The sequence below is a fragment of the Siphateles boraxobius genome, unplaced genomic scaffold, assembly GCF_051911475.1.
Source record: "Siphateles boraxobius isolate OS27281-9 unplaced genomic scaffold, OSU_SipBor_1 8, whole genome shotgun sequence".
NCBI classification, from domain to species: Eukaryota; Metazoa; Chordata; class Actinopteri; order Cypriniformes; family Leuciscidae; genus Siphateles; species Siphateles boraxobius.
In genome coordinates, this window is record NW_027509208.1 from 27,534,322 (window position 1) to 27,546,767 (window position 12,446).

General features: G+C 45.7%; 1 protein-coding gene across 4 annotated transcripts in view; it reads right to left on the bottom strand.

The window, feature by feature from the left end:
* The window catches only part of rps6kc1 (ribosomal protein S6 kinase polypeptide 1), an 89,860-nt gene that overhangs the window by 14,465 nt on the left and 62,949 nt on the right, over positions 1-12,446 (bottom strand). For all 4 annotated transcript variants that reach the window (XR_013199944.1, XM_077220226.1, XM_077220227.1 and 1 more), the window contains one exon: positions 11,642-11,731. Coding sequence is in view for 3 of the 4 variants with exons in the window: in XM_077220226.1 (XP_077076341.1) it covers positions 11,642-11,731 (90 nt within the window). In the remaining variant the exon portion in view is untranslated. The remainder of the gene's footprint in view (positions 1-11,641; positions 11,732-12,446) is intronic.

Below are 12,446 nucleotides of genomic sequence, written 5' to 3' on the forward strand. Positions count from 1 at the left end.
GGTGGATTTGTTAGAAAGAAAGAAAGAAAGAAAGAAACATGGATTAGTTAGAAAGAAAGATGGATTTGTTAGAAAGAAAAAGAAAGAAAGAAGGATTAGTTAGAAAGAAAGAAAGATGGATTAGGTAGAAAGAAAGAAATATTATTTAGAAAGAAAAAAAGATGGATAAGTTATAAAGAAAGAAAGATTAGGTAGAAAGAAAGAAATATTAGTTATAAAGAAAGAAAGGTTAGATAGAAAAAAGAAAGAAAGAAAGAAAGATCAGTTAGAAAGAAAGAGATTAGTTAGAAAGAAAGATTAGTTAGAAATAAAGAAAAATTAGTTTGAAAAAAAGAAAGAAAAGTAAAAAAGAAAGAAAAGTAAAAGAAAGAATAGTTAGAAAAAGAAAGAAAGATGAATTAGTTAGAAAGAAAGATAAATTAGTTAGAAAGAAAGAAAGATTAGTTTGAAAAAAGAAAGAAACGAAAAGTAAAAAAGAAAGAAAGGAAAAAAAAAAGAATTGTTTGAAAGAAAAGAAAAAAAGAAAGAATAGTGAGAAAGAAAGAAAGAAAAATGGATTAGTTAGAAAGATAGATCAGTTAGAAAGAAAGATAGATTAGTTAGAAAGAAAGAAAGAGATAGATTAGTTAGAAAGAAACAAAGAAAGATAGATTAGTTAGAAAAAAGTAAGATTAGTTTAAAAAAATAAAGACAAGTAAAAAAGAAAGAATGGTTAGAAAGGAAGAAAAGTAAAAAAGAAAGAATAGTTAGAAAGAAAGAAAGAATGGTTAGAAAGGAAGGAAAGTAAAAAAGAAAGATTAGTTAGAAAAAAAGACTAGTTTGAAAAAAGAAAGAAATGTAAAGTTAAAAAAAGAAAAGTAAAAAAAGAATAGTTAGAAAGGAAGAAAAGTAAAAAAGAAAGAATAGTTGGAAAAGAAAGAAAGAAAGAAAAACAAAGAAATGTTAGGAAAAAAGAAAGAATAGTTAGAAAGAAAGAAAAAAGATGGATTAGAAAAAATATCAGTTTGAAAGAAAAGAAAAAATAGAAAGAAATAAAAAGATAGATTAGTTAGAAATAAAGATAAATTAGTTAGAAAGAAAGAAAGATTACTTTAAAACAGAAAGAAAAGTAAAAAGAAAGAATAGACAGACAGACAGACAGACAGACAGACAGATAGATCTCTGTTTCCAACTACAACCTGTTAAGCTGCAACCCCACTTTTGAAAAATACCCAGAAATGGCAAACCCAAACGACTCGGTTACTAACGTAACCTCGGTTCCCTGAGAGGAGGGAACGAGTATTGCGTAAGTAGCTTACGCTATGGGAAAACTCCTTTTCTCGAGAATATTGAAGTCTTTATGTAAAACGCATTGCAGCTGCACAGCTGACAGCAATGAACGAAGGCAGCTCGGTCATTGGCTGTGCTGCGGCAACTTGCTCGAACCAATGACGGGGCGACTCTGAATGCGCGACCAATGAGCGCGCTTCGCGCCCGCGCGCGTCAGAGCCCGCCAAGATGGGCGTGGCCAAGAGCTATATATTGGGCGCCCTGTCATGAGAGTTCTTTAGGTTAAAACGACTGAAGCGAACTAACCAAGCACAAGCACGGCAGCTTACGCAATACTCGTTCCCTCCTCTCAGGGAACCGAGGTTACGTTAGTAACCGAGTCGTTCCCTTTCGAGAGGTCTCTCCTATTGCGTAAGTAGCTTACGCTATGGGAACACCATGCAAAACGCCGTGCGTGCTGAACTTCGCCTTATGATAGCCAGAGGCAGGTGCCTGAGCTAAAAAAGCAAAGTTATCATCCAACTAGCCGGCAGAGGCGAGCTTTATATGTGGGAAAGAATACAGAGCGGCTAGAAGGCGCTCAGTGTGACACAAGCACATACATAATCTAGATACGAACTCGTAGTTCAACTAGCATCATGCTGATAGTACATTGGAATGCAGTGTCGGGACCTGTAGGTTGTAGAACCTGATAAATGTGGACGGTGAGGCCCAGCCTGCCGCCGCACAAATATCCTCGATCGGTATCCCGCTCGACCATGCCCAGGAAGAAGCCACACTCCTGGTGGAGTGTGCTTTGACTCCCCAGGGGCATTGAAGTCCCTTGGCTTCATAAGCCAGCGCTATAGCTTCAACTATCCAGTGAGAGATTCTCTGCTTTGAAACGGCGGAACCTTTCGTACGGCCGCCAAAGCATACAAACAGTTGTTCTGTCTGTCTGAATAGGGCAGAACGCTCCAAATACACTCTGAGAGCCCTAACGGGGCAGAGTAGATTAGCGTTGTGTTCGTCTGCTGGGGACGATAGCGCAGTTAGGGAGATAACCTGTGCTCTGAAGTGAGTGGTGAGCACTTTAGGAATATACCCATGTTTCGGTCTAAGGACGACCCTGCAGTCGTTAGGTCCGAATTCTGGGCAGGCAGCGCTTGTCGAAAGCGCGTGCAGGTCGCCCAGTCTCTTGACCGAGGCGAGTGCCAGCAAGAGCGCAGTCTTGAGCGAGAGCTGTTTAAGGTGCACGGTTCGGAGTGGTTCGAACGGAGGCCCTTTAAGAGCGTCTAGGACAGTAGCTAGGTCCCAGATCGGCACTGAGGGGGGGCGTGAAGGGTTCATCCTCCTAGCGCCCCTTAGGAAACGAATAATTAGGTAGTTTCTTCCCAATGGACGTTCCATTACATGGTCGTGTGATGCTGTGATGGCCGCCACATATACTTTGAGCGTGGAGGGGGCGCGGCCCGCCTCCAGAAGCCCTTGTATAAAAGCGAGTACGTTCGTAATCTCGCATGTTTCAGGGTTCAGGCCCTTGGCATTACACCAGACACTGAACACTTTCCATTTCTGGGCATATAAGCGTCTCGTGGAGGGCGCCCGCGCCTCAGCGATGGTTTTTAGTGCTCCGCTCGTGAGGTTCCTGGGAACCCGTTGAGGGGCCATGCATGAAGGGCCCACAGATCGGGGCGGGGATGAAATATCATCCCGTTGGCCTGACTGAGGAGGTCTGGCCTCAGTGGAATCGGCCGTGGTGCAGATTGCATTTGCATCAGATCTGGAAACCATGTTTGGTTCTTCCAGAGTGGGGCTATCAGCAGCACTGCGTTTTCCTCCTCTCTGACCCGACTGATGACCTACGGTAGCATCGCGATCGGGGGAAAGGCATATAAGGGACGGCTCGGCCAGCTCTGGGCGAGCGCATCCATGCTTTTCGTGAAGAAAAGAGGGCAGTGCGCGTTCTCCTTGGAGGCGAAGAGGTCGATCTCCGCTTTGCCAAAGGTTTTCCATAACCAGTGAATCGTCAGCGGGTTGAGAGCCCATTCTCCTGGGAGAATTTTGTCTCTGGATAGCATGTCCGCCCCCTGGTTCAGGGCACCTGGCACATGCGCTGCTCTCAGCGAGCGCAAGTTGTGCTGGGACCATAAAATGAGTCTCCTGGCCATTGAATGCATGGAGCTCGACCTGAGTCCACCCTGGCGATTTATGTACGATACTACCATCATGTTGTCCGTTCGGACCAAGACGTGTTCGTTTCTCAGCTGTGGGAGCAGGGCTCTGAGAGCCAAAGCGACCGCTTTCATTTCCAGACAGTTTATGTGTAGGCGCTTCTCCGGGTTTGACCAAAAGCCAGAGACAGGCCTGCCCTCGTAAAGGGCCCCCCAACCTATTTTGGAGGCATCTGTCGTTATCATCTTTCTCCTTGTGTTCACACCCAGACTCACGCCTGACTGGTACCAGTCGGCGGCTTTCCAGTGTGTCAGGGCTTTTATACAGCCGTGGTTCGCTCTGATTAAAAGGTGGCCCGAACGCCACGCGTGAGTAGGGACGCGGCTCTTGAGCCAGCGTTGGAGAGGGCGCATATGCAACAATCCTAGCTGGAGTACGGCCGATGCTGAGGCCATGAGACCGAGCATCCTCTGAAACCGCTTGACGGGGGCGAGCGCGCCCGCCCTGAATGATGTTGCAAGGCGCCGGATGGTGAGCGCGCGCTCTGATCAGAGATGTGCTGTCATTTGCATCGAGTCTAGAACTATTCCCAGGAAAGAAATCCTCTGGCTGGGAGATAGTATGCTTTTTGCAAAATTGATTCTTAGACCCAGGCATTCTAAATGGCTGATAATCCAAGATCTGTGTGTTATTAACTGACTCTCTGATTGTGCTAGAATCAGCCAATCGTCGAGATAATTCAGTATTCGCACTCCCCTTCGCCTTAGGGGGGAAAGTGCTGCATCCATACATTTCGTGAATGTACGGGGAGCCAGGGACAGGCCGAACGGAAGTACTGTGTACTGGTACGACTGTCCCTCGAAAGCGAATCTCAGAAACGGCCTGTGATGAGGCGCTATTGGAATGTGAAAGTAAGCATCTTTCAGATCCACTGAGAGAAACCAATCTCCTGGGCGTACTTGCGCGAGGATATGCTTGGTTGTTAACATTCTGAACGAGCGAATCATTAGTGCTTTGTTCAGGTGTCTGAGATCTAGGATGGGGCGGAGACCGCCATCCTTTTTCGGGACGAGAAAATAGCGGCTGTAAAAACCTGCCTCGCTCAGAGAGGGGGGAACAGTTTCCACAGCGCCCTTTTCTATTAGTTTGCGCACCTCGGTGCGTAGAACATGTGAGCACTCTTTTCTCACTTTCGTCTCGACCACAGTCGTAAAACATGGTGGTCTGCGAGCGAACTGGAGCGAGTATCCGTGCTTTACTATATTCAATACCCATTTCGGCATATCTGGAATATTTTCCCATGCCGCTGCGTGTACAGATATGGGCTGAATACAGGCTAGGGGCGGGCCGCTGTGACGCAGGGACCCGGCCAGCGAATCGCCTGAGCTCATAGCTCTCAGAGGCGCGGGCGCGCGCTGAGCAGCTGAGTGAATGGGCGCGTGTGTGATTACAGCAGCGCGCGCTGTGTCTGTAAAACTCGCAGCCTGGGCTGGGGTTGTGTTTGACACTGTAAGGACAGTGTTTATAATTGGGGGTGCATAAACAGTGGTAGGCACACGCGTCACTTTTATAATGTTTCCCGCTTTTACTGGGGATGAATTTATAACTGTGTGAACAGTGCTTGTGTGTAGTGGTGCGTACATGACCGTAGGCACGTGATCTACATTCATGGGGTGCGCAGCTTGAGCTGGGAATGAATTTGGCACTGTTTTGACAGTATCTGGGAATGCACACTTTGTGGACATGTGAACCCTTAGTGACACAGACAGAAAAAGACTCTTTTTGTGTTTTCTGTGCGTCGCCGTAAAAACGGCGTTTGTTTGCAGGTGAGCGAGCTCTGTGACTGGCCCATTGACTGCTGTATGAACATATCCAGCCGCCTGTAAGGGGACTGGGTAATGCTTGAGCTTTTGCAGAGAGAGTGGTCCGGCTTTTGCGAGACACGCACTCTCTCTTTTCATTCTTGTGGCTAGGACGGCTTTCGAGGCTCGGGGTTCAGCACAATCTTGGGACGAGGACCCCGTCGCTCAGAAGGCGGCTTGCGGTTGTGAGAGCGCGAGCGGCGTCGAGCGTCAGCCTGAGGCGCGGGCTGAGAGGCGGTGGGGGCTGTTCTAGCCCGCTGCGGCTGCGGCGGCCTCTGTCTGCTCTGCGATGAGCTGGAGCGCTTGGGCAGGAAATGCCGCATAGCTTGTGAAGCATTCTGGGCCTCAGTGAAGCGTTCGGCGAAACCCTTAACCGCCGGTCCAAACAGCCCGCTGGTGGAGATAGGCGCGTCGAGAAATGGCGCCTTATCCGCGTCCTTCATCTCAGTCAGAGTCAACCACAGATGGCGCTCGAGAACAGTCAAATTAGCCATGGCACGGCCGATAGACTGGGCGGTGGCCTTCGTGGCTCGCAGGGCTATGTCAGTCGCGCTGCGTAGGTCCTTAAAGGCTTCGGGTTCGGGGCCAGACTCGTCCATAGAGCGGAGAAGCTTGGCTTGGAACACTTGAAGTACCGCCATAGAGTGAAGCGCTGATGCAGCTTGGCCGGCGGCGGCGTAGGCGCGACCGGCGAGAGCTGAAGTAGTGCGGCAGGGCTTCGAGGGGTGGGAAGCTTTGGCTTTCCATCCGGTGGTGGAGGGCGGGCAGAGATGATTGGCCACGGCCTCCTCGAGGGGCGGTGTTCCCTCGTAGCCTCTTTCCTTCGCGCCGTCCACAGAGGAGAGCGAGGAAGAAAAAGAAGGCTTTAGGCGCGCAGAGTGGGGGGCTTTCCACGACTTGGTGAGTTCGTCGTGAACTTCCGGGAAGAAGGCAGAAGGCCTTTGCCGAGGGGCCTGCTGGCGCCCCTGCAGAAACCACTCATCCAGTCGGCTCCGGGTTGGTTCTTCGGGAGAAGACCAATCGAGCCCGAGGTCTTCCACGGCCTTAGAGAGAACACGGATAATCTCGCTATCCATGGTGGAGCCCCCGCTCGCGCTAGCTAGCGTCGACGGGGCGGGGTCGAGAGTGGAGCCCGGCCAGTCGTCCGATGCAGCGTCGATTGACAAGCTGTCATCCATTCCCCCGTCGTCCTCGGACGCGCCGAAAGTCACAAGGCCCACCGCTCTGCTAGAGGGGTGTGGGTCCGGCTGGGTGAACTGAACCGGCGGTGGGGAAGGCAAGAGCGGCGGTGAAGCACGCGGAGACTGGCTCGGCGTGACGTCACTGAGCTCAGGTTCAGGAAGCCTCTGTGAGCGGCGCTTTTTCTTAGTGCGCGGCTCGAACAGAGGGATGGCGGCGATGGGCTCGCTCACGGCGAAAGCGGCGAGGCGAGCCCGCAGTGCGGAGAGACCCAGGTCGTCACATTCGGGGCATCCGCCCTTGGTCAAAGCAGCTTCTGCGTGGTCCCGGCCCAGGCAGCGAGCGCAGATGATGTGACGATCCCCGTCCGGGAGAAGGTCTCTGCACGACGCGCAGGAAGGCATTTGAAACAACGCCTTGGAAAATTTGCTCTTTTACAAGTGTCGCAGAGCGAACAGATGTAAATACTTGCGTGAGCAGTACGCCGGATGGCTCAGTAGGATCGCGTTAGAAGGCGGCTGAAGGTGCCGACGTCCTCGTAGCAAATCCCGCTGGTATGCTTTTCGACGGCGAAGCTTCAATAATCCGGAGGATCCAGCGAAGAAGGTGTTCGCTGAAGGAGATTAAATCTAAAGAACTCTCATGACGGGGCGCCCAATATATAGCTCTTGGCCACGCCCATCTTGGCGGGCTCTGACGCGCGCGGGCGCGAAGCGCGCTCATTGGTCGCGCATTCAGAGTCGCCCCGTCATTGGTTCGAGCAAGTTGCCGCAGCACAGCCAATGACCGAGCTGCCTTCGTTCATTGCTGTCAGCTGTGCAGCTGCAATGCGTTTTACATAAAGACTTCAATATTCTCGAGAAAAGGAGTTTTCCCATAGCGTAAGCTATTTACGCAATAGGAGAGACCTCTCGAAAGGGAACTGAAACAGATACAGTTCATGAACCCTTTGTACTAAAAGCACAAGTATGATCTCATTTGAAAGCTGACACCTGGTAGTTTATTGTAAATGTATAATTAATTATTGTCATAAGGAAAAAATAGTTATAAATAGATTTAAAAAAAAAAGTTATGATAATTGTTTTTATGAAACATCTTCATGAAAATAAAATTGAAGTTGGCATTGTATAAATCTAGAAATGCACAGCAGCTAAAGCCACATGTCTGACCATGTTATACTTAAAATCTGAAGATGATATGTCTAAAACTCTGTATTTAGGTAAATGTTTTTCAAGATCATGTCATATGACTTTATTTATTAGCTTAGCACACCATCAATACACGACAATTTATGAGATTAAAACCATGTTTGTGCTCCAAACTTTATAACTTAAGTCGAGTGTTCTAAATAACCTTCTGTGATCTGATTTGGCTTCAGATAAAAAAAAAATCAGACAATATAATATTTTATGTATAATGCAACGATGATAAAGTCTATCGAATAGCATAACATTATACATATATTATTATGAAAATGCCTGACATGGCTCGAAGAACACAGGTAAGTCAAATATCATTGCAAAAATGTTTATTGTCTTCAAAACGACATAATCTGCATGTTACAGCGATCTGTTAGCTCTCTTTATGGACGGGGATTTGGGATTTCCTGCATTGTCGAACGCTCTTCTTCATGCGTTTCAAATATGGACTATAATGTTCAGTAGAGCGCCCTCAGGCTGCTGGTATTGTAGGATTACAAATTTTATTTTAAATGTATAATTGAGCTTCCAATACAATAGCATAGAAACTGAGAAAGTTTATTAGTGTGAATTTTGTATCTAAGGTAAATGATGTCACAAACCTGCCTGTTCCTGTCTGTCCAGCTCTCTATTGTAAGTTAAATTGGTCAGAGCACTGAGACTATCACCTTTTGTCTTTATGCACTGCCTGGCCATTAAGATAATGTGAAGGTATCGGTGAAGAGTCTGGCTGATTGGATTAGGATATTTACATTACACTGTTATGCTGATTGGATTAGGATTGGTAACACTCTCAGTCTAGGGCACATCCTTAACCCAGATGCCTCATTTGCATGCTTTTGTTTCCACCTTTATGTAACTCCTCCTCCTGAAAGGGTATATGAACTAAATGTATACTGCCTTAGTTAGACTTGATTGAGATGACTACAGCGACGAAATAAAGAACTTATACCTCAACAATCTCCTGGTCTGCAACTCTATCTTTTCTACACGTGAGAAGAAGAAGTTCACAACAGTATGAATTGAAAACACAGCACATCAGTATACAGCGCTCATAATGATTACATTGACGCATTGGCGCTTTATACATGGAACTTGGACAGGGCCAGGGCACACAGGCCACTGAGGCCGTACGATGATTTTTTTTCACGGGGCATGAAGGCCAAAGTGTAGGGCAACGGCGGCCATGGCCGCGTGGCCGCGGTATAATTCCCACGCTGATTATCACACCAAGTACTTTCAGTCACTGGCTGTGGTAATCATCACACCTGACCAATTCATGCATTTTCTGTGATCTGATAGCTATCCGATCGTGAAAAGACCCGGTGTAAATGCCCTCCGAAACGCATTCGAGACGGATTTGAATCCGATCGCTCAAACCACAGGGAGGTCTGGGCCGCATTCCAGACGAAACTGGACAAGTGTAAATGCATTTGGTTGGTGAAACCACATATGTAAATTTTACTCTTCCCAAAAATGCTAAAAAAATGCAACACGCATTACTGCAGATGAGAAGCTGAGCATCTATTCATCAAGCCAATGAGCAAATTATTGCAAATCAAACTAGTAAGTCGCAGATGCTTAACACACAATCATCATCATTAAAAGTAAAGAAACGAAATGATCTTACCACTGCTGTTGCCGCTCTCTCTTATTGCGGTCTTTGATTTTGATTTTAGCTGATGATCTATAAAATGCAGCTCATATCTGTTGCTTTCGGTGACGTGAACTCCATTAAATCTGCATATAACGCGGGAATTGAAGATTGGATTTATATCCGTTTTGCGACAACACATTTATGTGACCAGGTGTAAATGGAATCCTTTTGATAAATCAGATAGCTATCCAATTTGAGAAAACGCATGAAGTGGCCAGGTGTAAACAGCCCCAGTCGACCAAAGCGGAGTGCAACATTGGCGAGCTCGAGCGCACGCCGCGGTCAAAGTTAAAAGTAGTTCAACTTTTGGCGCTGCGCTCTGTGACGATTACCCGCACGGCCAATAGAAACGGGCCATCCAAACAAGCGCGGAAATCAAAATGAAAACTCTGCCTACTTTTTCTCTGGCCAGCGTAGCACAAATCGCTCTGTATCTGAAGGGCTACATTTTATATCTCCATTTAATAAACCAACTATTCAGTCAGATAGGTATTTGTTGTGAGAGAACAGTTACAATTTCAAGCATTTTCAAGCATTTTATCCAAAATTTAAGCACTTTTCAAACCTTGAAAACACAACATCAAAATTCAAGCATTTTCAAGGATTTCAAGCACCCGTACGAACCCTGTACAATGCATATTTACAGCGGGTCTATTCGCACAGGATTAGTATTGCCTGAGGTAATTTTTCCGGACCTTTTTACTGTCCGTAATTACTGAGATGGCACATTCGGACGGGATAAAATCACTGAGAAACTCTGGTAGTAATTATTTTACCCCACCTCTCCATGTTAAACTAGTCCCGTCCGAATGGCTTAAGATTACAGAGACCATTTTTAATACAAGAGCTCCTTCTACCAGAAAGCTGTATGCTTTCAAGTGCCGTTTGTTTGTGTCCTTGTGTAGGAATCTGCAACTTGGACCCAGTTCACTGCCCAGCTGGTTCAATACTAGAGTTCCTTCAAGATCTTTTTACTGCCGGACATGTACCAATTGGGGGTGTTTTTTAGGGAGGCTTTCGCTTCTCTCATTTCATGTGTAGGACGAGATGAATGAGATCTTTCAGTCTTCATCATGTTCCTTCTTGAGAATCCTCTATAGTCTTAGAGGGTTTAACATCCTCCCTTTGAACCATTGGAGTCAGCTACCGAGATCATTCCGACTGTAGTTTTGCTGGTGGCTCTAACATGTGACCGGAAGTTAGGATATGATCCTTAAGTTGCTTCTAATTCTTTCCAATCTTGGTTTGTGGTCTTGCAGTATTTTTATTCTCCGCCTTTTCATTTGCAGGGGGAAGAGAAGCAAGAATTTGTCCTCTGTGGGCACTGAGAATTTACATCACCCGCACTTTTCGGTGGTGTAAATCAGATCAGTTATTTGTTTTGGTGGTCTAAACAAGTGGGATGGGGCTGCAAAACAAAGGATGTTGCGTTTGGTGAAAGATGTGATTTCTCTTGCCTAGCAGATGCGTTGACTGTCTTCACCTCTTATTAGTCAGTCTAATTCTACTATGAGTGTTGCTTCATCAATCTTCTAACTTTAGTTAGTGTGTAATGTTGCTGTTTGAGCATAAACTACATCTGCAAAGTTACAACGCTCAAAGTTCAAAGCAAAGGGAGATTCTTTTTAAAGAATTGCTTTTTAAGGACTACAACAAACGGCTGGTAGGGACTACACCACTTTCCTCCCAGGTTAGTGACATCACTAACCCAAAAAATTACATAAACCCCACCCGGGAACGCGATTTATAGATTATAATGACAGAATATGCTAATCAATGACTAGAAGACAACTACACAAAAGCTACCTAGAATCATCAACTAACCATTCAGAAATGTGCTGTTGCTTTCTAAATGTTGTCACTTCTTGAGTCTCTCCATCTTTGTTTGACTCCGGTTTGAACATAAAAGGCTAAAAGTTTTTGAAATTTTTTGTGCATGCCTGTGAGGTAAAAGGACACAAGCGGTTGAAGCTCTGCCCCCTGTGCCGGTAGCAGCAGCTCATTTGAATTTAAACGGACAGACACAAAAACTATGTGTTTTTGCTCACCCTCAAAAAGTGACAATTTTAACATGCTATATAAAAGTATAAGTGTGGTATTTTGATCCAACACTTCACATTCAGACTCTGGGGACATCAAAGACTTATTTTACATCTTGTTAAAAGGGCATTATACCACCCATTTAAATATTTTTTTTTTTTATAAAACTCCATAATTGATTGTGGTGGATGGTGAACTCAAAGAAAGATGACATTCAATGCATTTAAAGAAAGAGCACAAAAACAGTACAGAATGTGTCTATAATGTTAAGACAAGCTGACCTGGTGCGCAGTACATCTTCGAGAAGGCGTTAGGGTCACATGACTCCTCTACATCACTCCAGCTACAGAAATAGGTCAGCTGCACACGACCTGAGAGAGAGAGAGACATATTCTTAAATAAAGTTATTATGTAATGTGCAATAGTCTTTTACTTATAATTCAAGTCTCCACCAAAATGGTTTAATGAATACTGAAAAATATCACACACACACACACACACACACACACACACACACACACACACACACACACGCGCACACACACGCGCACACACACACGCGCGCACACACACACACGCGCGCACACACACACGCGCACACACACACGCGCGCACACACACAGACACACGAAATGAAAAAGTCAAATACGTGAACTTGAATAGAGAACTTGCCAAATGCATTTTAAACTAGATTTTTAAAACATTTCTCCTTTTAAGATAAGTGGGGACAAGCCAATATAATAAAAATACATTTAAATAGTAGATCACAACATGACATCTCAAACCTGTCCCTGGGACCCATCCACCACTACACATTTTGGAAGGTCTCCCTAATCCGTCACACCCAACTCAAGTCTTGCAGTTTCTACTAATGAGGTGATGAGTTGAATCAAGTGTGTTAGATAAATTAAACATCCAGGGATGCACCGATGTATCAGCCAATAATTGGTATTGGCTGATAAAACTAATTTTCACCATCAGCTATCAACTGACTTTTTAAAAAGTCAATGACCAAGGCTGATTACATCCTGGCACTCCTCACATTCAATAATCGCAGAGAATTTTGTTACTTTTTTTTTTTACTTT